This window comes from Lepidochelys kempii, chromosome 15, assembly GCF_965140285.1.
Source record: "Lepidochelys kempii isolate rLepKem1 chromosome 15, rLepKem1.hap1, whole genome shotgun sequence".
Classification (NCBI taxonomy): Eukaryota; Metazoa; Chordata; order Testudines; family Cheloniidae; genus Lepidochelys; species Lepidochelys kempii.
This window is the reverse complement of record NC_136394.1, coordinates 19833944-19860287: the sequence shown is the minus strand read 5'-3', so window position 1 is coordinate 19860287 and position 26344 is coordinate 19833944. Positions and strand designations below refer to the sequence as shown.

General features: G+C 40.1%; 1 protein-coding gene across 16 annotated transcripts in view; it reads left to right on the top strand.

The window, feature by feature from the left end:
- Positions 1-26344, top strand: part of EP400 (E1A binding protein p400) — a 63510-nt gene that overhangs the window by 32416 nt on the left and 4750 nt on the right. For 10 of the 16 annotated variants that reach the window (XM_073312731.2, XM_073312730.2, XM_073312734.2 and 7 more), the window contains 27 exons: positions 345-512; positions 3001-3095; positions 3976-4274; positions 6738-6940; positions 7036-7205; positions 7417-7613; positions 8854-8965; positions 9566-9709; positions 10663-10821; positions 11077-11160; positions 11857-11991; positions 12095-12139; positions 12230-12383; positions 13272-13531; positions 14186-14359; positions 14596-14643; positions 15675-15811; positions 16385-16441; positions 16545-16623; positions 17311-17502; positions 19728-19773; positions 19869-19978; positions 21138-21342; positions 21751-21917; positions 22322-22531; positions 22873-23068; positions 24970-25247. In XM_073312731.2, the coding sequence (XP_073168832.2) occupies positions 345-512; positions 3001-3095; positions 3976-4274; positions 6738-6940; positions 7036-7205; positions 7417-7613; positions 8854-8965; positions 9566-9709; positions 10663-10821; positions 11077-11160; positions 11857-11991; positions 12095-12139; positions 12230-12383; positions 13272-13531; positions 14186-14359; positions 14596-14643; positions 15675-15811; positions 16385-16441; positions 16545-16623; positions 17311-17502; positions 19728-19773; positions 19869-19978; positions 21138-21342; positions 21751-21917; positions 22322-22531; positions 22873-23068; positions 24970-25247 (4124 nt within the window). Of the gene's footprint in view, positions 1-344; positions 517-3000; positions 3096-3975; positions 4275-6737; positions 6941-7035; positions 7206-7416; positions 7614-8853; positions 8966-9565; positions 9710-10662; positions 10822-11076; positions 11161-11856; positions 11992-12094; positions 12140-12229; positions 12384-13271; positions 13532-14185; positions 14360-14595; positions 14644-15674; positions 15812-16384; positions 16442-16544; positions 16624-17310; positions 17503-19727; positions 19774-19868; positions 19979-21137; positions 21343-21750; positions 21918-22321; positions 22532-22872; positions 23069-24969; positions 25248-26344 lie in introns of all 16 variants that reach the window. The other 6 variants (XM_073312727.2, XM_073312736.2, XM_073312737.2 and 3 more) reach the window with 4 other exon arrangements.

Below are 26344 nucleotides of genomic sequence, written 5' to 3'. Positions count from 1 at the left end.
GATGTACAGCAAAATTAAAATTAAAATATTGTATATTTGGGGAAAGAAATTACATAATTGGGAGTAATTTTAAAAACAAATACCTACATAGATTCCGAATACCTTGCTGCCTTTTCCTTCTGGCATGTAAGGAAATGATGTAATTTTAAGAACTTCCTTCAATTAGTTTCAGATTAATAATTCTTGCATTAGATGAACAGTATCTTTACATTCATTCACTTTGAATGAGATATTCCCAGCAGGGTATGCCTTACCTGTTGCGGCAATACACCCTGCCAGAGAAGACGTTTGGTTCTTCTCTCTTTTGCGCTGAGTAATTTTTTTCATTTAACTCACAATTGCAGGAAGTGTTCTTCAAATTGTTTCGGCTCCAGGCCAGCAGTACTTGCGGCCTCAGGGCCCAGTTGTCATGCAGACAGTCTCTCAAGCTGGAACTGTTCAGAATGCTCTTAATGCTTTGGGAAACCAGCACCAAGCAGGTGTGCCAGCTTCTACAGCAGTAACACAGCAAGGTAGGTGCTCTATCGTGACGTTATGTCTCCGGTTTGACATCTACCTAGCAAAATTGCTTTTTATGTATTTCAAGTTGCTTATTAATTGGTACCAGGTAATTGCCATTATTAATTCAGAAACATGCCCTTGCTAACTGATGGAGCTATTTTGTTCTGTTTAAGTGGCAGGGATTGAGTTACCTAAACTGGAAATGAACACAAATCTTTAAACCAAAACAGTCTTAGGTTGGAAGGTGGTATAGCTTAATGTTTCATCCTTCAGCCGTGATACCACGTTTCAGTGCAGTTTCAGTACCACTAATATTGCTAAAGTTCTCCAAGAAAAACAGGTAATTCTCAGGACCGTATATTTCTGAAGTAAAAAGCTTAAACATTCTATTTGTTTAAGATGAGAGAAGAGTCTCCCTGAAACTACTGAGGCTACTTTTATATATTATAAAGGAAAACTAAAGAATGACTTCTGTGATTCATCTTTTAAGCACAGTAAAAAATATTTTGGAAGTATCTATTTTGACTTTCAAGACTTTGCTTTAAATGCTGAATGAATGCCATTATTGCAGATGATGGGAAGCCATAATTGCTTAGTTTGTGTCTGTATATTGCAAACTTGCATGTATGCTGGAAGCTCAGAGTCGCTCGTTTGCTTAATGTAAAAATGTTTCCACAAGAAGATGTCCTCTCTTTGCTTCTTCCAGTTGATTATTCCTCTTAACTGTATAATATATTTGCCACAGATTGTGCTAATTGAGTCTAATTGTTCATTAGTGTATCAATTCAGCCCCGAAATGCAGTGTCATATTGAGTAGCAGGGAGTTAGTACAAACTTTCTACTGAGAGCATTCAGTATTGGTGAGCAGTGTGTGTGCTAAGAAATTATACATCTTCCCTAGAAATCAAGAACAATACTGTGTTCCCACTAGGTGAATGCTATCCTTGATGTATGTAGTTTTATTTGTTACTATTGTGTAATATTCTAGTAGCTGGTTTAGCTGTTTTGGGAAAGAACTTGGAAGCAACTGCATTCATACACCTGCTGCAAGATAAGGCAAAGATGTTATACAAAAGATGTATTAGGTGCATTTTTAATTATATAAATGTTGTGTTTCATTGTATGAATATTGAATTGATATATTTTTGGAAAGAAGATCTAAATTACTATGAGATCCCTAAGATTATGACAGCATCATTTTATCTGGCAGGACACTCTTTTTTTATTTTTTTAAAAATTGGATAATTATCGAATTGTCAGACTAATACAATAATGTTGCAAATGGCATACACACCAGATCATGAAAGCACCAGGTCTTTGCATAAGCAAAGCAAAACCCAGGCAATGGCATTGCTCAGAAATGTTGATTGTACACTTGCTTAGTCAAATTTCAGAAAGACGAAAACACTCTCACAACTTCTGAACACATTTAGTGTTCCTTTACAGGACAATAATTTTTTGTGGTGCAAAATATGTAGGGAAAGGGAAGGAACACAGACAAGTAATTACATGAATATTGGCAATATATTTACATGTTTGTACCAACATGCTTCATACAGAGCCAAGTTATTATGGCACAGGTACTTGTTGTGACCTTAGGTTCGCCTTCACATTTAAACATCTCTCTGCTGCTTAAATCCTGCAAAAGCAATACGCTGCAGATACTAGATGGTAAATGTACAAAAAGAATTGCCTGAATATAAAATCCTAACAGTAATACTGTCTCTTTCATGTCGCTCTTCCCTGAACAAATAAATACAGAGGGGAAAAAATACAGAAAAGACTTACCAAAACCATCTTTAAAAAAATAAGATGGTGGAGAATACTTGACAATCCTATAAGGTGAGACTCAAAACTAGGTTTTTTAATCACGATAGAATAATTTGATATACCACACTTATAATCACATGCACTAGTAAGAGAAGATAAATCAAAGTCCTAGTAATAGAGCTGAGGACAAAAATTAAGGTTATTTAGTACAAGCCCAATCCAGCTGATTGTAAATCAATTTCTCCTCCTCCTCCTCCTCTGTATTATCTTGTAAATTTAACAACTTTTTCCTTCAGATCTGTCCTGTAGACAAATGAGACCTTCTCACTAAAGGAGAAAAGCAGGTTAATTGAGCAAAGCTATAGACAAAAAGCAAAGCCTTTTTTCCCCAAAGAGAACTTTAAATGGACAAAGCTCTTGCAGTATGTATACTGAAGTATAAGCAAAAACAGGTTAATTTCTGTCAGAAGTGAGAATAACCAGGTTATGCAATTTTTACCTCTGTCACTGGTCCTAATTCAACTTGGCTTGCTAGTATTTAATGGCTGTTCCATGGTCCTTTTGTTCTGCCTTTGGGGCTTTGTTTGTTTTTTAAGCAGTTGGTATGAACATCTGTCAGCTGTTTGAATCCTGACAAGATTGGTACATTGTTAGAATGTTATATCGCCGTAAAGACTGAGAGGTTCTGTACATCATAGATATAAATATAAACACTTGGTTTATCTTTAGTTTGTATTCCAGGTAGAACTGCAGTTACTAACTTAACATCAGGTGACACGGGGCCAACATTAAAACCTGCACCTACCCATGGTGGACAATCACAGGTACTTGTAATTATTTTGCAGTGTAAACAAAACTTCTCAGAATTAATATTGTATCAATTCCAAATAGTATGGGAATAAAATTTACAAACTAAATAAATACAGCTGGAATATATAGCAGTTTTGATTTATAGGGTAGGCAAAACAATTTCTTTCAGTATTTCAGATTTTGTTTAGACTTTTGAATTTAAAACAGGCTAGGAATTATTAATGAAAACGTATTTTGGTAAATAAAGCTCCACAGCAGTGAATGGATTGCTTGCGTATTGGCATACAGGATATTACATAGTAAATAGATCATAAGTATGCAATAATGCACAGAAAGACACAATTTCCTCCAGTTGTGGAAACAATTATGAGAACCATCAAATTCCCTGTGTGTTCTTAACATGGAGGAAGCTTAGAAATAGATGAAATTTTTAAAAGTTGTTGAAAAGGTGAGAAATTTTTAGGATACCCATAAAAATATGGGGAGACAGCAAACTTATGCAACGTTTGAAGAAGCCTTCCACAGGATGAATAGTCAGATGTATCTTAGGAAGTTTATACATTTATTGGAGTGTTCCATATAAATTAACAAAAATTTTTTTATGAAACTATAAGGAAGATGTAAGTTAACAAAAGCAAGGAAATTCAAAGTCATGCTGGAAGTGAGCCTTTTAACTAGAGATGAATTGAATTGTGCTCTTCCAATTGTACATGGAATTTTAATCCTTTAGCAGTTGGACCCAAGTAGCTGTACCACTTGGGCAACTGAATGATATAAAACGTCCTTTATCTCTACTCTGCTGTTTTAATGCTTGCAGCTTCGCTCTAAAGTAACTCATGCTCTTGTCAATCTCGTTATAAGCAGCACATTTTTTGTCACTGTTTCTTGGCAAAGGACTCATTTGAAGAAAAGAACAGGCTTCTGAAGGAGCGCCTTGACCGAATATTCTCTGGCAATGAGCGCCGTTGTTCCAGAGCGCCAGTGTACGGCAGAGACTTGCTGGGACTTTGCTCTTTGATTGGCGAAAGAAAGGTCCCGCAACACTGTGCCACTGGGGAGAACAAATGGAGGTGGGCTGGCTTTGTGAACTGTTGCCTTTCTTTGAGTGCCTCTGAAAGCCGAAGTGATCCACTGCAAGCCCTGATCCTGACATCCAATCAGCGGCAGGAATCCCTAAAGGGTGTTGTTAATAGGTAATTTGTGGATTTCATGATTATGGATTTCTACTAAGATAGTTCTTTTCAAACATCTGTAAAACTGCCTTTTCCTGTTCATAGCTTGTTCATTTTAGGCCATTTAGCATTGCAGTAGCAGACATGCATTACAGTAATCGTTATGTTTTTCTTAATGGCTGAGTGTAGAATCTTTTGTTCTTTATAATTGTCACTGTCTCCTCTATTCCTATATGTCTGCGTGTCTTCTGTGTTTCAATTAAGATACGAGAAGAATTTCTCAACATATGAGCTTTCAGATGGCTCTGTAGCGCAAAATGGGTGCAGTTTTCCTCAAAACCCACAGTGCAAAGGAACGTGTTAGAGAGCGAATTTCAAACTTCTTTTGAATTGCTTACAGTAGGGTTGGTACAGTTGGGGCTGTTTCTTACCAATGTCTGAGCTGCCATTCTTTGGCACAATGGAGGATTGATTTACACATGGACTGTCCACTCTCTTCTTTGGAGAGCAATTGACCCATTGCCACTGCCAGGAAAAATGCTAGTTTCAATCTCCTTTGCATGGAATAAATATGTTTGTTTTTTTTCCTTACGGAAATTCATTCAACTGCCGCTAGCTCATCAATAGGGCCCTACCAAATTCATGGCCATGAAAAATGTGTCACGAACCGTGAAATCTGGCCTTTTGTGTGCTTTTACCATATATGATACAGATTTCACAGAGGAGACCAGCGTTTCTCAAATTGAGGGTCCTGACCCAAAAGAGAGTTGCAGGGGGGTCGCAAGGTTATTTTAGGGGGGGTCGCAGTATTGCCACCCTTCCTTCTGCACTGCGGCCTTCAGAGCAGTGGCTGCTGACTGAGGGCCCAGCTCTGCAGGCAGCAGCAGAGAAGTAAAGGTGGCAATACCCTACCATGCCGTCCTTACTTCTGCACTGCTACTGATGGCAGCCCTGGCTTCAGAGCTGGGCTCCTGGCCAGCAGCCGCCACTCTCCGGCTGCCCAGCTCTGAAGGCAGCACCACCACCAGCAGCAGCGAAGAAGTAAGGGTAGCAATACCGCGACCCCCGCACTCCCTACAATAACCTTGCGACACCCCCCTCACTCCCTCAACTCCTTTTTGGGTCAGGATCCCTATAATTGCAACACCATGAAATTTCAGATTTAAATAGCTGAAATTATGAAATTTACTATTTTTAAAATCCTATGACAGTGAAATTGACCAAAATGGACCCTGAATTTGGTAGGGCCCTACTCATGACATATTGAGTAGAAATTAATATTTAGATTCGTAGACCCTGATCCTGCAAACAGTCTGAATACTCATGGGAGTAAAGTTCTCAGTCTACAGGCTCAAGGCTTTAATCCTTTATTGTTTTATTGCAGAATATTATTTTGTAGCCATTATCCAGATTGGTCTACAAAAACTAATTAAAACATTTTACTCTGAGACAGCTATAATATTTAGTAAGATACACAAAGAATTGTTTCAGAGTAGCAGCCGTGTTAGTCTGTATCCGCATAAAGAAAAGGAGTACTTGTGGCACCTTAGAGACTAACCAATTTATTTGAGCATAAGCTTTCGTGAGCTACAGCTCACTTCATCGGATGCATTCGGTGGAAAATACAGTGGGGAGATGTGTATATATATAGAAAACATGAAACAATGGGTGTTACCATACACACTGTAACGAGAGTGATCACATAAGGTGAGCTATTACTGGCGGGGCGGGGAGGGAGTGGGGGAACCTTTTGTAGTGATAATCAAGGTGGGTCATTTCCAGCAGTTGACCAGAACGTCTGAGGAACGGTGGGGGGGGATAAACCGGTTGGAGAACACTTCAATCTCTTTGGTCACTCGATTACAGACCTAAAAGTTGCAATTCTTCAACAAAAAAACTTCAAAAACAGGCTCCAACAAGAGACTGCTGAATTGGAATTAATTTGCAAACTGGATAAAATTAATGTAGGCTTGAATAGAGACTGGGAGTGGATGGGTCATTACACAAACTAAAACTATTTCCCCATGTTTATTCCCCCACCCCACCCCTCACTGTTCCTAACACGTTCTTGTTAACTGCTGGAAATGGCCCACCTTGATTATCACTACAAAAGGTTTTTTCCACCCCTGCTCTCCTGCTGGTAATAGCTCACCTTAAGTGATCACTTAAGTGATTACAGTGTGTATGGTAACACCCATTGTTTCATGTTTTCTATGTATATAAATCTCCCCACTGTATTTTCCACTGAATGCATCTGATGAAGTGAGCTCTAGCTAATGAAAGCTTATGCTCAAATAAATTTGTTAGTCTCTAAGGTGCCACAAGTACTCCTTTTCTTTTTACAAAGAATTGTGAGGCTGTCTATATAATGGTGTAAGAATGGGATTACCCTGGGACGCTGAAAGATGATTGCTAGAATTGATCACTTAAAAATGCAGTTTCTTCGCCTCCTGCCTATTGAAATAGTTCTGCTGCATTTTACAGGACTCGCTGTGTGTTACCAGCTGCAGTTGCTGCTCCCCCATGTTTGTATATAGCAAAACCTCCCCCTTCATATAGTCATAAGATGAAAATCTTCAAGCACAATCTTAAGGAGAAGGCAACTCCATATTTACATCAGCTGCACCAGATCACAACTCCACACTTACTACAGTTCCCTGACCTCCGACTGGTGCAGTATGATTCAGGTAAAGGAGAACCTGTATTACACAGATCTGCTTCCTCTGGCAGCAGTTGAATCTTGTGTATAAAGTCTTTATAATCTCTTCTCCCTAAAACATAGGAAAGTTGGAAGCTCTTGCTGTCTTGCTTCAGAAACTGAAAGCCGAGGGTCGCCGTGTGCTGATTTTGTCACAGATGATTCTAATGTTAGATATACTGGAGCTGTTCTTGAACTTCCATTTTCTCACATTTGTCAGAATTGATGAATATGCTAACCATGAACAACGTCAGGTAAGGTCACTTTGTCTGTTAGCACACATATAGTTGTGATATACTTCTAAATTTTAATTTTGACCATGATACATGAAGAGGAAACCTGCTTTGTCATTTCAAAGTGAATGAGAAATCTAGATTTTGTTCACTTTTCATTCCATCAGAGTGAGTGTAAACTTATTTCAGTATTGGTTTATGGTTCTGCTTACAATTTTTCCCCCCCATCTAGGAACTGATGAAAAGTTTCAACAGAGACAAGCGCATTTTCTGTGCCATTCTTTCCTCTCACAGTCGTTCCACAGGTGTCAATCTTGTGGAGGCAGACACTGTTGTATTCTATGACAATGATTTAAACCCAGTGATGGATGCAAAGGCTCAGGAATGGTGCGACAGAATTGGGAGATGCAAAGACATCCACATATACAGGTGACTGTTAGACAGAGTAGCCTTTTCTATAGCATGCTCTAATTTAAAATTAAAACTTAAAACAGGAAACATTGCTTCTATGTGATTTAAAATTCAGATGGAAAAAAGCTTAATTTTTTAGCTAATTAAGGAAGTCAGACACAATAATAACTAATATTTGTTTGGTGTCTTGTAGCTGTGTTGGTCCCAGGATATATGAGAGACAAGGTCTGTGAAGTAATATCTTTTATTGGACCAACTTCTGTTGGTGGAAGGTGGAAGTTTTTGAGCTTCCCAGAGCTCTTCTTCAGGTCTGGGGAAGGTAGCCAGAGTGTCTGAGCTCAATACATATAGGGACAGATTGTTAAACAGAAGAGGTTCACACATGCTGTAGAAGACCACTTAAAATGAAGTGCCAGCATTTCTGTGACGCTCAAAAGTTTGTCCCTTCCACCAACAGAGGTTGGTCCAGTTAAAGATATTACTTCACATACCTTTCTCTCTAATTAACAATATAGTCTGTCTTAAAAACAATAGATTTTGTGAAACATTTATACTGAAGTCTTCTGTAGTATGGAAAATTCACGTTAACAATCTGCTAAATTGCTCTTGATTTTTCTAGATGAATTACTACCCTTTGGTATGTTAATTTGATCACTAATAGAGAGTTTTATAATGGATGTGTTTGGGTTCCCTTCATGGAAAATGTTACGGTAAGATCGGACTGAGAGGTGAAAAAAATCATAAATAACGATCACAATGTAAGAATGCTCAATGGTAGAAACTCCTAGTATAGATTCTTTCTCTAATGTTTATTATTAAATTATATGTTTCACAAATGCTGTTGTTTTTTATTTGTAAATAATGGCAGTTTTATTAATGATAGCCCACCCTTTGTGATAAATCTAAGACAAAGTAAATACGATGTCAAGGGCTTGTCTAGGATAAAAGGTGTGTCCTTAAATTGCGTTAGCCTAGTATGTTTTAACTAGCATATTTTACAACTATAGTGTATTTTTAACATGTGTTAGCTGGGAGGGGGTGTTGAGGCTTCACCTCAACCAGCTTATGTGTAAATACAACTTGCCCTGTCCACACTAGAGTTTGAAAATATGTTAGTTAAAATGTGCTAGCTAACACTGTTTAAGAATACACATTTTATCCTCCTCTAGACAAGTTCAGCTTTATTGTTCAGGGTATTCTTTGATTTCTGGAAACCATTGTGAGAATGGTATAACAAATTCTCTGTCATTTTTTCTAGGCTTGTAAGTGGTAATTCTGTAGAAGAAAAGCTTCTGAAAAATGGCACTAAGGATTTGATCCGAGAAGTAGCTGCTCAGGGAAATGACTATTCCATGGCCTTTTTAACACAGGTACTTTTATGTTTTTTCATTTTTTTCCCCAAAAGAGATTTCTCATAATTGATATGACTTATTTATCATAAAGCCAGAGGGTTGTAGAAATGTATTTAGATTGGTATTTGAGTTAAGCAATCAGTAATTCTAATATATGTCTAGTTAATACACTGTTGTTAAAAGATATATTTGGGCCACCTAGTGGCCCGATAATATACAATTGTGCTCAAGAGCTGGGTTTGATTTCAGCCTGGTCTTTTACCCATTGATTTAATTCTGTGGAGCTCGAAAGGATAGAAGTGGCAATATATAGCTTTGAAAATGGGGATATAAAGTGCAGGCATGGGAAATGTGAACTGTGGGCCCTTCAGAACTCCCTTACAGTACAATTGGTATACAAAGTACACTTATCCTTCTCTACGCTCCTCTGGCAAAAATGTACTGAAGAAAAAGGAACATCTTTCCAGAAATACTGTCAGAAAAGTTAAAGATTAATTTTTCTCTCTTAACTAAGATCCTACTTATAAGCTCCATTTGCCCCCAAGTTAACTGTGAGTAACATCAGAAATTGAATGAAGAACTGAATGTACTTTTTCTCCTCTCTGCCCTTCCACCAAGCAAACTATCCAGGAGCTGTTTGAGGTTCATTCTCCTATGGAGGATTCTGGTTTTAGAGTGAAAGCAGAGGAGTTTGTGGTACTTTCTCAGGAGCCCTCTCCAGCAGAAACAATCTCACCCAAAGTTGCAAGACCTTTTATAGAGGTAATTGCATAACACATTTGTGTTAATGGGCATCAGAGGACAAGAGGAGAAGGTACAACAGTATGAGTTGAGTCTGAAATGTCTGCCTTAACTTTTTGAATTCTCACTTTTGAATTCCATTGTTTAGCTTTTTTGTATAAAATTTTCTTCTGTTTTAGCAAAGTTTATAAAATATATATAGCTGAGTAGTCCATTGGAGCTGTTTGGTCTCTTTGCTGAATACATACGTAAATATTTATTGAAAAAATTTGCATCGTGTATGGTCTGTTTTTTTTAAACATATTCAGAATGTAAACAGTGGGATTTCCTTACCTGACCTGTGCGCATGATGTGTATTAACGCTAATGGGAGATGAACACATGCACGAAGAGCAGAAATACCAAATTACTCCTTTTAATAGCCCTCTGCAAAAGTAATTCTTAATTCTACCTCTGCGCGTGTAGCTTTTTACAATAGTGTGGCTTTTTATTTAACCAGTTTCTTCAAGGTACTAGAGCAATTGGTCTACACAATAAATTAATTGCTTGTTGTCCTCTGCGTTTGAAATCAGCTAGTATCTTGAATTATAGGAATAAGAAAGCCTGTTCATTTGTTAATGGTTGAAAGTAATTTTTGGAAATATTTAATTTTTTTAATGCCATTATAGTGTGTGGTGTAGGGAGAGCACATTTAATGGCAAAGTAGACAGGATGTATATTTGTATAGTTTTCATTCAAAATAGTTGATATTGGGTGTGGGTAGAGCTGGTCCACTATGACAGGGCTTAACACTTTTATTGTGAAAGCATGTACTTGTGTTAATTTGTGACTTTATTTACAGTCTTCAGGTTGCTCGAAAGCTGATTGAAGTCCATGAAAATCTTTCCATAGACTTCAGTGGGCTTTGTGTCAACCCTCTTAAGCCTATTTTTGTAATCGTATATTGTATCTTTTAAAACCTACATTTTTTTAAAGGCTCTCAACAGCATTGAACAAGAAGATGAAGAGCCAAACAAACATGTACAAGAAGCAGGAGCAGAATCAAGCATAAAACCTTTAATTTCAGAACTGTCTGAGCCAAAGTACAATGAAGAGCCCTCGCAATTGCAGGAGTTAGTTGCTATTGTGGATCAGGTACCATGACTTTCCATAAACATTTTAGTTCAAAAACTTCAGCTTTCTGCACTCTGACCCTGGAGCAGCTTGGCTTTCTAAAAGTCTGATTCTGCTCCTGTTGAAATCAGTGACAAAACTCTAGCTGACTTTCATGGGGCATTATACCTTAAACAAAGGAGGTTTATTTTAAATGACAGCTTTGGTAATCCCTGTTTGCATTGTAACTTTGTTTATCCTCAACAATAACTGTGTTCTCCTAATGTATTCCCTTAGCTTACTCCAATTGAGAAGTATGCTTTGAATTATTTGGAGCTCTTCCATGTTTCCACTGATGAGAGTAAACCAAGAATAAGTGAGGTAAGGTATCAGTGAATACACATTCTTGTATACTTCTGCAGTACATACAAGCAGAGATACATCTTCACTATGAGTGGAAAACTCCTCCAAAGATATTTGATTTATCCTAGGCACTATTATGAGCCTTGGCACCATAGTATCTGAGCACCTCACAAACAGTATTGAATTTTTCTTCCCAAGACCCCTTAGAGGTAGGCAAGTATTATTCTCATTTTACAAATGGGAAACTAAGGCAGGGACATTCACATGGCCATGGTCCTGCAAACACTCATGTATGTGCATCACATGAAATGTAGGAATAGTCCCATTGACTGCAAAGGGATTGCTTATTTGAGTAATGTTGAGCACATGCATAAATTGCAGGACTGGGGCCCAACTATCTTGCTCAAGGTGACATGGGGTGTCTGACGGAGCCAAGTAATGAACCCCAGATCTGAGCTTATTTATTCACAGGCTAACCCAAATGATCCTTTTAAACATCACTGGGGAGCAGAAAACCACTTATTAAATTTTCGTTAAAGAAATGTTTAACAAAATGCAGGTTATAATGTTTAAATAGTGCTCTACCTGAAAATTAGAAATTTCAAAAGAATATTCCCATTTCCCAAAATGCAAATTGACAATGTCCCTGTCAAGATTTTAGTCCATCGGGTAGTACTCTGTCGAGCTTTATAAATGGACTGAGTTGTCACTTAGGTGGAATTGAAAGCTGCAAAAAAAGCATGGGAATTTTATCACATGAAGGAACTGAAAGAAAAGGAGGAAGAAATGCTTTGGGAAGAAGAGGAGGAGGAACTACTTACCTACACTCGGGAGGATGCATACAACAAGGTAATGACTTAGAGATTATTGTCACTTAATAGCTATTCATTTTTGGTGTTATGCAGTCAGTTCACTGGCATCATTTGAACTGTTGTCTCTCTTTGCTTTATAGGAATATGTCTACGAAGGCCCAGATGGACAAACAGAAATAATGCCAGTAAGTTATTTAGGCTTTAATCTGTTTGAAGAGAAGAAATCTGTAGTTAGTTAATAAAACATAATGACATGTATACTGTGTTTTGTGCAGCTTTGGACTCCCCCTACCCCACCTCAGGATGACAATGACATCTATATCGATTCTGTTATGTGTCTGATGTATGATACCACCCCAATTCCAGAGTCTAAGTTGCCCCCAGTGTACATCAGGAAGGAGCGTAAGCGACACAAAACGGATCCATCTGGTAAATGTTTGGTTCAAAAAAGTTCTGAGACTTATGAGCTGAAGGCAAAATTAAATTTTACATAGTGTCTTCCAATACCTTGTGCCACATAATCGGTGTCCAAAAAAATCAAAGGGTCTGATCATGCAGTTTTTACAGTCAGGTTTGAAGTGTCTGAAAGTTTTGTCTGTTTAATAGCTGCAGAATCAATTTCAAAACAGGATAGTCATGAACTATATAACTTGCCTATTACAGTCTCTCTTGCCACTCGTACATTGGGACTTATTGTTTAAGATTCCTTTTTACTTTGTCTGTCTTCCTTTATACTGTAAACAATTACAATGTCTCATTTCTAAACCGGTTCTTTTAATATAGTAATTGGGCCAAAGTTAATTTGCAATATGCTTAGCTGTTTAAAACTTATCACATTATTTATAATGTGAACAATTACAAAAACTACTGGGCATATTAGACTTAGTTAAACCAGTGATACTCCGACTCAGGCTTGCAAGTCGCAAGTGGCTCTTTAATGTGTCTCCTGCAGCTTTTGCATCAGATGATATTAAAACGCTGTGTGATTTTAATTCTTAACTGGCCAGAATGCTTTTACTATGTTGTTAATTAAGTTATCAACTTGCAATAGGTTATTTACTTATTTGCTGTGACAATAAATATAATATAGTACCATAGTAAATGACCCAATGAATTGGCTCTTTTGGGTAGTGTTGATCTCCGATTTGTCTCCTGCACCACTGAGGTCTGAATATCACTGAGTTAAACGATACTTTTTAATAGGTAGCTGTTGGTTTAACCTACAGTCATTAGTTTTATGCACAGCCAGATAGTCACTACTGATTTGTATGTGTTGCTTGCCATAACAAAATGACCTGTTTTACTGTCTCACTGAAGATGGCATCACTTTTCTAGCTGCAGGTAGAAAGAAGAAGCAGCGCCATGGAGAGGCTGTTATTCCTCCTCGATCACTTTTTGACCGAGCCACTCCAGGGATGTTGAAAATGCGACGAGAGGGCAAAGAACAGAAGAAGAACATACTGTTGAAACAGCAAACGCAGTTTGCAAAGCCTTTGCCAACTCTTGTCAAACCAGCTGCTGAGGCTGGACAGGACAATCCTGAGTGGTTGATTAGTGAAGACTGGGCACTACTGCAGGTAAGATGAATGCTCTCCTTTCCAGTCTCATCATTTTGCTATAATGTAATTATTAATTTCGGAATTGGCTATTTTCTGACTTTATCCCTGTAATGCTATTTCTAGTTTCTAGGGGCTAGACTGGCACTTTGCAGTCTGTTCTGAGTGAGGGGCAGCCCGTAGCTGCACTGCTACAGGAACAGATCAGGGACCAAAACTGTGACTGTCCGTCATAGTTCAGTGCCTGTTTTCCCTTTGCTCCACAAAGGAAGTAAGCTGCACCAGCCCTTTTCCTGGCCCATCTTTCCGTACATGCCAGATCAGTTGTGCTGGCTGAGGCAATAGAAAATGTAGCTGAAATTCTGTACATCTGTGTGGGAGGGAGAAGCTTCCATCAGATGCTTCAGCTTCAGGCAGCTGCTCTTCCACCCCCATGTTGTAACCAATATTGTGGCAAGCTTGTGCGGGGGGGCGGTAAGAGCACCTTATACTCAGTTATTCCTCTGCACAGGAGTGCAGGCTGGTTCTCTAAAAGGGTTTTTTGGGGTTAGCCTGAGAATAAGGTTTCTTTATGATTAAATTAATGGCCTGACAACACATACAGAAAACATTTAGCTTAGAAGTTTGTAGTGATTTTATTTGTCACCCTGAATTTTGCACCTTTTGATTTTCCAGGCAGTGAAGCAATTACTGGAACTTCCTTTAAACCTTGCTGTCATGTCACCGGCGCACACACCCAATTGGGATCTCGTTAGTGACGTTGTTAACTCATGTAGCCGAGTCTATCGCTCACCAAAACAATGCCGAAACCGATATGAAAATGTCATTATTCCAAGAGAAGAAGGAAAAGTGAGTTGAAGTTGAATGGTGCATCCTTTTGAATTTCAGTTTGTAGTGTTCTTTTTCTGAACTCTGTAAACATGGTTTTCTTATATATTTCAATTTATATATAACTGAATAACTTTTAAAAGTATGTAAGAGTATCCTTATTTGAATTTTCACTTATTTTGTGATTTACTTTGAAAAGAAAAAGCACCTGAACAAAATCTGCCACAAGAGATCTAACTTTCCTTCTTGTTTTACAGCTAATGTATGAAGCTAATCCTAAAAAGAAGACAAAAAGCATTTATAAGGTGTGTATTGGTATTCTTTCCAAATCAAATCTAGACCCTGTGGTATTTAAGATTGGTAGAGGTGGGCAAATGATTCCTTGAAGATCTATTGAGTATTTCTTGAATCGTGAAACAGCAGTTAAAATTCTGACTCTCTTTTTGCTTGTTGGTACGGTAGATTGACACCAGATTTCAGCACCTATAATTAGTAGCTAAATTTGTAATTCACACACACAGTTCCGTTGTTTCAGCTTAATCACTAGTGAGTATTTGTCCACTTCACAAAAACACCGCATAGTTCATCATGATTATTATCATAGTACTTAACATTTATACTAGCACGTTTCATATAAAAATTTAAGTGATTTAGAACTAATGAATTAATCTTTAAAACACCCTTGCGTGGTATAGTATTATCCCCATTTTACAGATGAAGAAACTGAGTCACATAGCTAAGTGACTTTCTCCAAGCCACACAGCAAGTTACATGACAGAACTGGGAGTAGATCCAGAAGTTCTGCCTTTGGTCCCATTCTCTGACTAGTAGTCAGGCTCATCTCTCATTTGCCGTTGCTGCTCAGGAGAAGCCAAGTTCTAGAAGTAAAAATGGTGCTGGAGAGTAACATAGCTTTGTTAGGAGAGCTGTGCTGTGGTAATTTTACAGTGCTTGTATGCGATATGCATAACATAACTATAAACAAATAGCCAGTGGGCTGTCACTTCACATACACTCTCAAAATCTAAACTAAAACAAAGAGTATCTTTCAAATTAGAATTTGCCATTCTGTGTATCTATAGAGTGGAGATTCCAGATACAGTGTGACCTTGGGATCTGCTCTTTTTTTTTTCTTTTTTTGTATTTGCGTTATGTAGTGCGCATAGAGTTGTGTGACAGCAAATTATAAGTAATGCTAGGCAGAAATCAGTCTGTAATCGATTAAGCTGGACTGTGTGTTTTTAAGGAATCTACATTCATTAGGTATTTGTGCATAAACAAGTGTCATTTTAGGTTTTTTTAAATGTAAAGGTTTTTTGTGTGTGTTTATTTTTAGACCAAAAATAGTCGTCCGCTTCGTACCAATCAGATCTATGCCCAAGATGAAGGTGCAACCCACACCCAGCTTTATACTAATCATTTTGAGATGATGAAAATGATTGCAGGAAAGAGAAGTCCACCAATCAAACCCCTGTAAGTAAGCTAAATGAGGATATTTCCTATTTCAGTATATACTAAAGGTGCCCCCAGCCTTTTAAACATAATTATATTCTCAACCACTCTCCTAGCAAAGGACCGTTTTACTTTCTCATGTTTGTGATGCAAACATGCTTTTCTGCTTAGCTGTTTGTCTCTCTGTTCTTGAACTCTTCCCCTTACCCCTGTTGTCCTGTGACTGTGAGGATGGAACTGATAACTTTTCTTATGTGGGTTAATTTTTGATCCTTTTCGGTGGGGGTGGGGAGGGGCGGTAGTGGGGCAGAGAATACCCTTTAAGAAAAGTCTCCACCGTACAGCACACGTTCTTTCTGCCTAAGCTACAAAAATCCTAGTAATATCTTATGCTTATTTGTGTGGCACCTGCCAGCTACATTTATTTAACGTTTACTGTAAAAGTCTGTCTGTCTTAATGCATCCATCCATGTATGAGCATGAGTGCTGCTGGGAATGCTCAGAAATGCAAAGTGTTACCTTACAAAACATATAAAATTAAATGTTTCTGCTAAGGTTTTTTCTCTCCAGTAATGTAATTTTGGTTAATTTCAGACTTGGCATGAATCCTTTCCAGAAGAATCCAAAGCATGCTTCTGTGCTTGCAGAAAGGTGGGTCGTTACTGTCTCTTAAAGGGTTTAAAAATGGCTTAAAAACTGGGATTTTGTTTTTAAAATATTCATTTCTAAATTATTTTATTGCTTTTATTCCTAGTGGAATCAACTATGATAAGCCACTTCCCCCAATTCAGGTTGCATCCCTCCGAGCAGAGCGTATTGCAAAAGAGAAAAAGGTACATCTTTACATCTCAATCATATAAACTGACTGCAGTAAAAGCAATCAAGTGAGATGCCCTTCCATCCTATGCCTGAACTTACCAACATTGTGTTCTGAGTTTGCTATGAGTGGGTAGTTGTAATTTGTGGGCATTAAACCCGTATTACTTCCTTTTACTTTTGAGCTCAGTCTTTTCCTGTTCGATATCCTACTGCAGCAGTAGTCCACTAATTTCTGTCTTCTAAATAATAACAAAATAAAATTGCTCTAGAAAATGAATTATGGGAATGTGACATGAGCTGACTTCTAAGGGAAGTTGGCCACGATAGTGGCCTGCACATGCAGTGTTCCAGTCTTCTCTTTAGTTGAGTTTGAACATCAAATTCCTGAAGCAGGAAGTTTCCTATTGGCCTGACTTAATGTAATAGTATTCACAAGCACCTAGGACTCTCTTTTCTTGAGAGACACTCAAAAAGTAACCTACTTCCTCATTTTATTGTTGTTCATTCTGTAGCCCCCATTCATATTTTATCCAGTAAGAGCTGCCCTGCTTCATCAGCTAATGTAAGGGCATGCTATATAGAGCACACCTGGAGATCGGTTACTAAGCATGTTGATGGCTAACTCCTGACTGAGTATGGAAGGTTTGTTTTATGTGCTGTTTTGAAGAATTTACTAAACGTATTTCTTTTACGCTTCCCAGGCTTTGGCTGAACAGCAGAGGGCACAGCAGCAGACAGGCCCACAGCCTCAGCAGCAACAGCAAGCTGGCCAGCAGCAAACTCAGCAATCAGCTGTGCAGCAAGCGCAAGCTCAGACTCAAGCCCAGGTAGTTCAGCAGCCACAGGCAGTGGTACAGACTGCAGTAACTACTGTGGCCAACACGGCAGTATTGGTAAGAAAGGGAAGGCTTGCCGCTTCTGAAGCAGCGACTTCAGTTCTTGTGTGTGCACCATCTATGCATACGTTCTTCATATTGAAAGTGAGAATTCTGACTTGATATAGAGCAGGTTAAGTCACAGTACCCTGTTCATTTCCTGGATAGGTTGCATATCTTGGTTTTCATCCACTCACTTATTAGGATTCCTTGGAGAATTCATGCTAGAATTGAGATAGTAGGCTGTGGTAGTCTCTGATGTGAAACTGCCATCAACAAGGACATCAGCCAGTAAAACTACCTCTTTGTCTGATAAATCTGAGCAGATACGGGCAAGGTACATGAAAAAAATTCATCCAGGTAATTTGGGGAGTACAACTTCTCTGTAGTGTTTTTTGTTTGTTTTTTTTTAAATCCCTCTACCTGTGGAGATCTTTTATCTGGAGGAATATGGCACAGTGCAGTTCAAGAGATGCATTTTCTTTGTGGAACTCTTGTTCCTTTGCTCAGACAGTAATGTGAAACTTCTTAGAATGACTTGGGGTCTTTCTCCTCAAGATCACCAGTTCAAGTGTCAGAGTCCCTGAAGAATCACATGATGAAATGCCAGGCTTTTTGGTGCTGCCTCTTTCTTCAGCCCATCTGTCTGCTGGGTCAAAAGGAAGATGAGAGAAGAAACTCATTTATGACAGTTATAACCGACTGTATGGGACAAGTCTTCATTACAGACCAGTTGATACATGTTAACCGAAAGAGACTGTAGGCCAGATTTGTTCCCATTGATGTAAGAAGTTGACACCAAGGAGTAATTTTGCCAAGAGATTCTGTTAAGCAGCTCAAAACCGAAAGGTTGTGTGAAACAACATACACTCTGGGGTGGGAGGTAGCCGCTGGGGAGGGGAGAGAAGAACTGTTATAGCACACCATGACCCTGATCCTACAGCTGGATCCACGAATACAGGCCCATGACATGCCTCCTTAGCTTCAGTGGGGCTCTGAACAAGCTCTAGAGCCTGTGCCAGTGGAACTGATAATAGGAGTCGGACTGATGTTTCGAAGGCTACAGATCTTGTATGTTATAGTTTAAGCTCCAGAACTGACCTGCCGCTGGCAGGGGTTCACCCTGCAGTGTCTCAGCCGTTGAGAGCAGTCTCTGCCCCCCCCCCGCCCCCCCCCGGTCCTGTCATAGCTGCGGGAACTACGGGTGTGGGGATTGCTGCAGCACCCTCAGGCTTTATGCGGGGCTCTGCTCCCAGCCCTGCACGCTGAGCCCCAGTCCCATGCCTCCACTTTTGGCCCTGTGCATGGCCGCTGGCCCTGTACCTGAGGGTCCCAGCTGCTGGCCCTGCCTCCAGCTGTGGCTCCAGCCTCAGCCCTCTTACCCCTGTCCGGGTCTTCCCGCCCGCCCGCCTCCCCGGGAGACACGACCGTGCTCCCAGCCCCAGGTCAGGGTGTGTGGGGGGGTGGACAGGTATAAGGGCCCCCCCACTATTAAAAATGCTCCAGTGCCACTGGTTGCTTGCGGCAGCAGCAGAGGGATCCTGGAGCTGCTCAGCGGCCATGGATGGGGGTCCCCCCACAGCTCCCAGCTGCTGCTGCCGGCAGCAGAGGGACCTTGGAGTTGCTCAGCAGGTGGTGGGGGCCCCCACACACAGTTCCCAGCCGGAAGCGGCAGAGGGACCTCGGAGCTGCTCAGCAGCCCAGGGCAGGGCCCCCTCCCACAGTTCCCCAGCCTCCGCCGCTGGCAGGGCCCCGCCTCCCCCCACAGCTCCCTTGCAGCTCCCAGCCACTGCCAGGGGGGCAGGGTGCTGGACCCTCCTCCTTCCCCATTTTGTCAGGGATGTTTTTAGTAAAAGTCAGGGACAGTTCACAGCTTCCGTGATTTTTTGTTTATTGCCCGTAACCTGTCCATGACTTTTACTAAAAATATCCATGACAAAGTCATAGCCTTCGTTATAGTAGGTGCTGATTTAATTTCTTTAGAGAAGAATCAAAGTACCACAGCTCTGGGAGAGAGATGAATATATGCATATATAGCTGCACATGTGCTACATGGTGAAATGGCACATAAGTATCTATGCACTTTTATTATAAGATTTTTTTTTATATATAAATGTTGGTAGTTATCTCATTCTCACAATAGGGCAGCTATATATGTTAAACAGAAAAGTAGTTTTAAAGACCTGCACTAAGTTGTTTTCCAATTTGTCTCTGAAATATTATTCAAATTGTCTTCTAAACAGGCTGGCACAATCAAAACAGCAGTCACTGGGACAAGTATACAGACTGGTAAGATGTTTTTAGTGATGGGTGAAGAAATACAGAAATACTCCTTTGTCTTTTTTTTTGTAGTAGTCTCATGGTTTTTTTGGGTTTACTTTCAGCTACTGTGAGTGGGAATGTTATAGTGAATACAGTTGCTGGAGTCCCTGCTGCTACCTTTCAGCCTATTAATAAACGTCTGGCTTCACCAGTTATACCTGGGACACTGACAGTGAGTAAATTTCAGTAGTTGTACTGTAATTTAATTATTTTACTTGCAGATTGTAGCAGCACAATAAATTTCTAGCATTTAATTTTTTGTTAGTTTTATGTATATAACTCTGCCCATAGCTAACTTCATTTAGTCTGGTATATTCTCACCAGTCTGTATATTTTCCAAAGAAGAGAGTGATGCAGCTAATGGAAATGTGTTGCATAACAAATACGGTTATAAATGAGACATGGGAAAAGACTTCTTAGATCATTCAGCCTTTACCACTGCCAGTCCATCTCTGATCAGTGATCCTTTTTTTGAAATACACACAAACAAATCAATGTTGATAAAAGCAAAGTAATTGGAAAAGGTTCAGAAAAGGGCAACAAAAATGATTGGGGTATGGAACCGCTTCTGTATGAGGAGAGATTAATAAAACGGGGACTTTTCAGCTTGGAAAAGAGACGACTAAGGGGGGATATGATTGAGGTCTATAAAATCATGACTGGTAGGAAGTGTTATTTACTCCTTCTCATAACACAAGAACTAGGCATCACCAGATGAAATTAATAGGCAGCAGGTTTAAAATAAACAAAAGGAAGTATTTCTTCACACAACGCATAGTCAACCTGTGGAACTCTTTGCCAGAGGATGTTGTGAAGGCCAAAACTATGACAGCGTTCAAAAAAAGAACTAGATAAATTCATGGAGGATAAGTCCATCACTGGCTATTAGCCAGGATGGGCAGGGATGTTGTCCCTAGCCTCTGTTTGCCAGAAGCTGGGAATGGGCGACCGGGAATGGATCACTTGGTGATTATCTGTTCTGTTCGTTTCCTCTGGGGCACCTCACATTGGCCACTGTCAGAAGACAAGATATGGGGCAAGATGGACCTTTGGTCTAACCCAGTATGGCCATTCTTATAGACAAGACATCTAAAACTGATGAGTGCAAATGGGGGAAAATTCACACTTCAATAGTATAGTTAAAGGCTTTCAGGTCAGAATACTGAGAATGAGGTGACTGGCCATTTATTAGATAGACTGGAAAGGTATGTACATATTTGCCTTTATTTATGACATTTGTATCTTAAAATATGTCCTCTGTTTCCAGAAGGTTCTATGGTTTTAAATGTAAGTTGAAGGTAGTGAGGAATAATGGTTTTTTTCTTCCTTAGACTTCAGGAGGTACTTCTTCTGCTCAGGTGGTACATACTCAGCAGCGAACAGCAGCAGCACCTGCTGCATCAACAGAATTGGTGACCATAGCATCTACCCAGGGTGTTCGAGCAGTGACATCCGTGACTGCGTCAGCCGTGGTAACTACCAACCTAACGCCAGTACAGACCCAGGCGAGATCCTTAGTGACTCAGGTTACGCAAGGTAATAATTGTGTGGTGATTCTTTCCTAGTGTACTTTAAGTGCCTAAACTTCCTGTAACTTACTTGACCACCTCAGCCTCAGAATATTGGAGTCAGAATTTACCAGCAGTACAGCTGTTAAACACTGCTGAAAACTTTTAACCTGCTTATCCTTAGTGCCAGAAATCACAGGGGTTAGTTGTCCTTTCTGTTTTGCTAACAATGATCCTATTGCGTTCCTGCTTATATAGTTCATTTGGGCCTCCCTACCCAGTCTATTTCCTTTCATCTAATCCTGAATCTCTCCTCAGAATCAGTGTCGCGAAAAAGGACAGGGTTAGCAATTGTACTAGAACTGTTTCAGTGAAGATGATTAAATTAATCAAATGTTGGAACTTTCTCTTCAGAGCCTTTTTGCTTTATTTACAGCTGCGCCAACAGTTCAACTCTCTGGCAAAACAGTCATACCTGCTCAATTCCAGCTTCTCAGGCAGCAGCAGCAGCAGCAGGCCGCTCAGGTGCAGGTTCCACAGATTCAGACCCAGGCACAAGCCCAGTCTCCAGCCCAAATAAAACCTGTCGGGAAGTTATCACAGGTGAGGGAAACATTCCGAAGAATGCTGTTCTTTCCTGTTTCTTTAAACACTTACCAGTGATGTCGTCTGCGGTGACCTATGGTCTCATACTAGACAGAAAACGGGTTCTCTCTTAAATTCACTGCCGGTGAGACTAAAATTTCATGGAAGCACAGGGCATGCCAACTGGTTCAAGTTTGTTAAGTCCTTCCATGAAGTAAAACAGTAAATAAGCACTAGGTATTTGCTCTCTGGAGAGCCACACTGTAAAGGAGCTACGTTCTTAGTTCCGTTGCTCATTGATTAAAACTGGCAGGCGAACTCCCATAGCTTAAAGTTTCAAAGTCTGCTCCCACTGGAGGTATATCCGCCTTTCCTAAAATCAATAATGAAATTGAAAGCAATAAAAGTGTTTCTACTTTCAGGAGCAGCTGCTCAAGTTGCAGAAACAGAAATTACAACTTCCTCAGCAGCAAGCAACACAGCAGCAGACGCAGCCAGGGGCCCAACAACAGACAACACAAGTACAAGTGCAACAGCAGCAGCAAACTCAACAACTTGCTGCTGTCGCAGCATCACGGCCTGGAGCAGTACTTACAGGCACTACTGTGACAAACCTGCAGGTTGCTCGTCTTGTAAGTTGCTATACACTTAGTTAAAAATGCACTTAAACAGCTAGTTCTACACTGGTTAAAATGAATGAGATGTTGTATCTGAATCTAGCACCTGATTCTCATGTACACTGAGGCCCCTTTACACTGCTCTGGCAGCGTAAAGGGGACGTAAAGTGAATGTAAATGTAGTTTAAGCCCATTTTAAGCTTGCTTTATGTTGTTAGAGCAGTGTAAAGGGGTCTTAGTGTAAATGAGAATCAGGTCCTTAGTTTCTGAACATACAGTTATCATCTTGCAATGACCTAGTTAAATACACCAGATATTATTTTTCTGTACAATAATCCTGATTCCTTGCTGCTTAGACTCGTGTTCCTGCTTCCCAGCTTCAAGCACAAGGACAGATCCAGGCCCAGACACCTCAGGCAGCACAAGTTACTTTGGCAAAGCCTCCCGTGGTGTCTGTTCCAGCTGCTGTTGTGTCATCTGCAGGAGTTACAACTCTCCCTGTTACGGTTGCTGGGATTAGCGTTGCTATTGGGCAGCCACAGAAAGCAGCAGGTACTTCGTTATGCTTCTTGAAATACAATGTCATTTAAAGTTGTGCTTTAAAAAAATTCTGTGGCACCTCAAATAATGTCTAGTACAAGATGCTGTCTCCATCTCATTTCAAGACTTAACAGGATACAGTTTGAAATTTAGTCTACTTTAAAAATGAGTTAAAACGTTTCAAGTACTAGATTTGTCTGGACAGTTCGTGCTTCTGCAGTCACATCTGGCTATTTTTAAACTGTTTTCTCTCTTTCCTGCTACGCTGTGGAAAAATAATACAAATCAGAAAAACTTATCTATGTGCAGAGGGCCTGATCTAAAACCCATTGAAGTTAATGTAAAGACTCCCCATAACTTCAGCTGGATTTTCTGTCAAGTGTACAAAATTAACCAGGAGGACAGAGAAAAGTAAATGTAACCTTTCAGTTATAGTAATCTTTGGTGTTACTTTTAACAATCGTAGGTAAGGAATTTTCAGACAGAAGTATGATTTCCTTTTTAAATGATAGAATATTAGAAATATGGGGCTGGAAGAGACTTAAAGAAGTCATCAAGTCCATTCCCCTGTACTGAGCCAGGATCGAGTAAATGCTAGACCATTCCTGACAGGTGTTTGTCCAATCTGTTCTTAAAAACCTCCAGTGATCGGGATTCCACAGCCTCCCCTGGAAGCCTATTCTAGAGTTTAACCACCCTTCTAGTTAGAAAGTTTTTCCTAAATCTCCCTTGCTGCAGATTAAGCTATTGCTTCTTGTCCTACCTTCAGTGGACATGGAGAACAATTGAACTCAGTCCTCTCTGTAGCAGCCCTTAACATATATTTGAAGACTGTTATCAGGTCTTCTTGTTCAAGACTAAGCATGCCCAGGTTTTTTAACCTTTCCTCATAGGCCAGGTTTTGTAGTCCGTTGATCATTTTTGCTGCTCTCCTCTGGACACTCCAATTTGTCCACTTGTTTTCCTAAAGGGTGGGGCCCAGAATTGGACAGAGTACTCCAGCTGAGGTCTCACCAATGCCGGTAGAGCAGGGCCCAATTGCCTTTTGCATCTTGCATATGACAGTCGTATTAATACACCCCAGAATGATATTTGCCTTGCGAAACTGCATCACATGTTGACTCAGTCAATTTGGAATCTGCTATACACCCAGATGCTTTTCCACAGTTCTACCACCTGACCAGTTATTTCCCATTTTGTAGTTGTGCATTTGATTTTTGCTTCCTAAGTGAAGTACTTTGCACTTATATTTACTGAAGTTGATAGTATCCCTTTAAGAATAGGTGGTGAACCGGTTTTCTGTATAAAACCATAGTAATCACACAATCTCTGAGAAGAATAGTCTTTAATGAAGAATAGAGTTAAAAGCCATTTGAGTAGCAAGCTGAGATTCAGTTTAACTGATATTTCTGTACCAGATACTCATTTCAGATCAGTGTCTAGTATGACATGTAAAAAATTCTTCTAACAGGGTATTCTAATACTAATGCGGTGAAATTTTGCTTAATCCTGCCTTTAGATACAATGGCATATACTACCACATCTCTTTTAAAATCAGTGATGGTGATGGCACACGCATGCTTCGTAGCTAATTTCACAGAACATGCTTAGAATGTTCACTTTTGTTTGAAGGGCGAGAGAGATTCTGTTGCTTAAAAGGCTGCTGCATGTTTACGGTCTCTTACCGCACTCCCAGCTGGAGAGAAAGGCACTGTTAGGACTCAATCCTGCAAGGACTTTTCCTTAACTTTAAATATGTGAGAAGTCCTGTTGAATTCAATGGGATAACTTATGTGCTTAAAGTTTAGCATAAATCTCTGTACTCCGTGATTTAAGGATTTAAGCACTCCTTAAACACACTTAGCAGAAGTGCTACGATGAAGACTCCTCTTTTTTCTTTTTTTAATTTGCAGGAGGACAGACAGTGGTGGCACAGCCAGTGCATGTCCAACAGCTGCTAAAACTCAAGCATCACCCAACAGCACAGCAACAGAAAGCCATCCAGCCCCAGGTTGCACAAGGTCAAGCTACTGTACAGCAAAAGGTTACTGTCCAAACCCAACATCAGACTTCACAGCAACAGAAAGTTACCTATAGTGCACAGCCAGCCATTAAAACCCAATTCCTGACAACTCCAATTTCCCAGGCCCAAAAACCCGGTGGAACCCAGCAAGTGCAACCACAGATACAGGTACAGGGACACAACTTCTCCCCTTGAAGTTAATACTGTGTGACTAGAAAGTAGCAAAGACCACAGTCTTACTGCAGTAGAGTCAGGTTAGAGTTTTAGTTGCTGCTGGCTTCAATACTAGTTACATGTTCTTAAAAATTGGCTGTAGTTGTAAAACTCACTGGGTGGGATTGCAACCTTGTAGTCTGCCGCAGGTTCTGTCTTGTACCCGGGAGCAGATCAGAGAATGAATTGTGACTTGGAGAGTCATGATTCGTCCCCCACACCTTCCTTGCTTTTGTGGAGAAGTAAGTTACGTCACCCTTTTCGTCAAGCAGTTTACTCCCCACTGCTCACCCACCAAGCTGTTCTCACCAGTGATAAGAAGAGGTGGAGTAGAGCCCTGGCTCTACTCCCATTTGCCATCACCTTCCTGCCAACCTGTTTGCAAAGGGGAGACAAGGTGGGTGAGGTGATCTCTTTTATTGGACCAACTTGTGTTGGTGAGAGAGACAACCTTTCAAGCTCTTCTAAGAAGTTGGTCCAGTGAAAGATATTACCTCCCCTGCCTTGTCTCTCTAATATTTTGGACCGACATGGCTACATCAACACTGCATACAGTGGGGAGTAGTGGGTAGGTGGCTCCTGCTCTCCTCTGCACAGCTAGCTCACTATCTAACCAGGGCAAGCAAGGAGATTAAAGAGGGGAAGAAGTTTTATTCCCCTGTACAATCAAGTAAGGGCTGTGACAGTCCAACCCTTTGGAATTACTAACCTTGCTGTAAAAAGAACAGGAGTACTTGTGGCACCTTAGAGACTAACAAATTTATTTGAGCATAAGCTTTCGTGAGCTACAGCTCACTTCATCGGATGCTAACCTTGTTGTAGTTTTTCAATGGCTTAGCAACAGTGTCTCACATATACAAGGTGTGGTTGAAAATTTGGCCCCAAAAGATTTCTTCAGTGCAATAGTCCTAAAGCTTTTGATGAAAAAAGAACACCACCAAAGTGCAGAATTCCACACTACCCAGTCCAATGGCACTGGGATGGGCATTCCAAAGGACAGTTCGTTAATAGCATATTTTAAATAACGCTGTGGCTTGATAATAGACAGACCC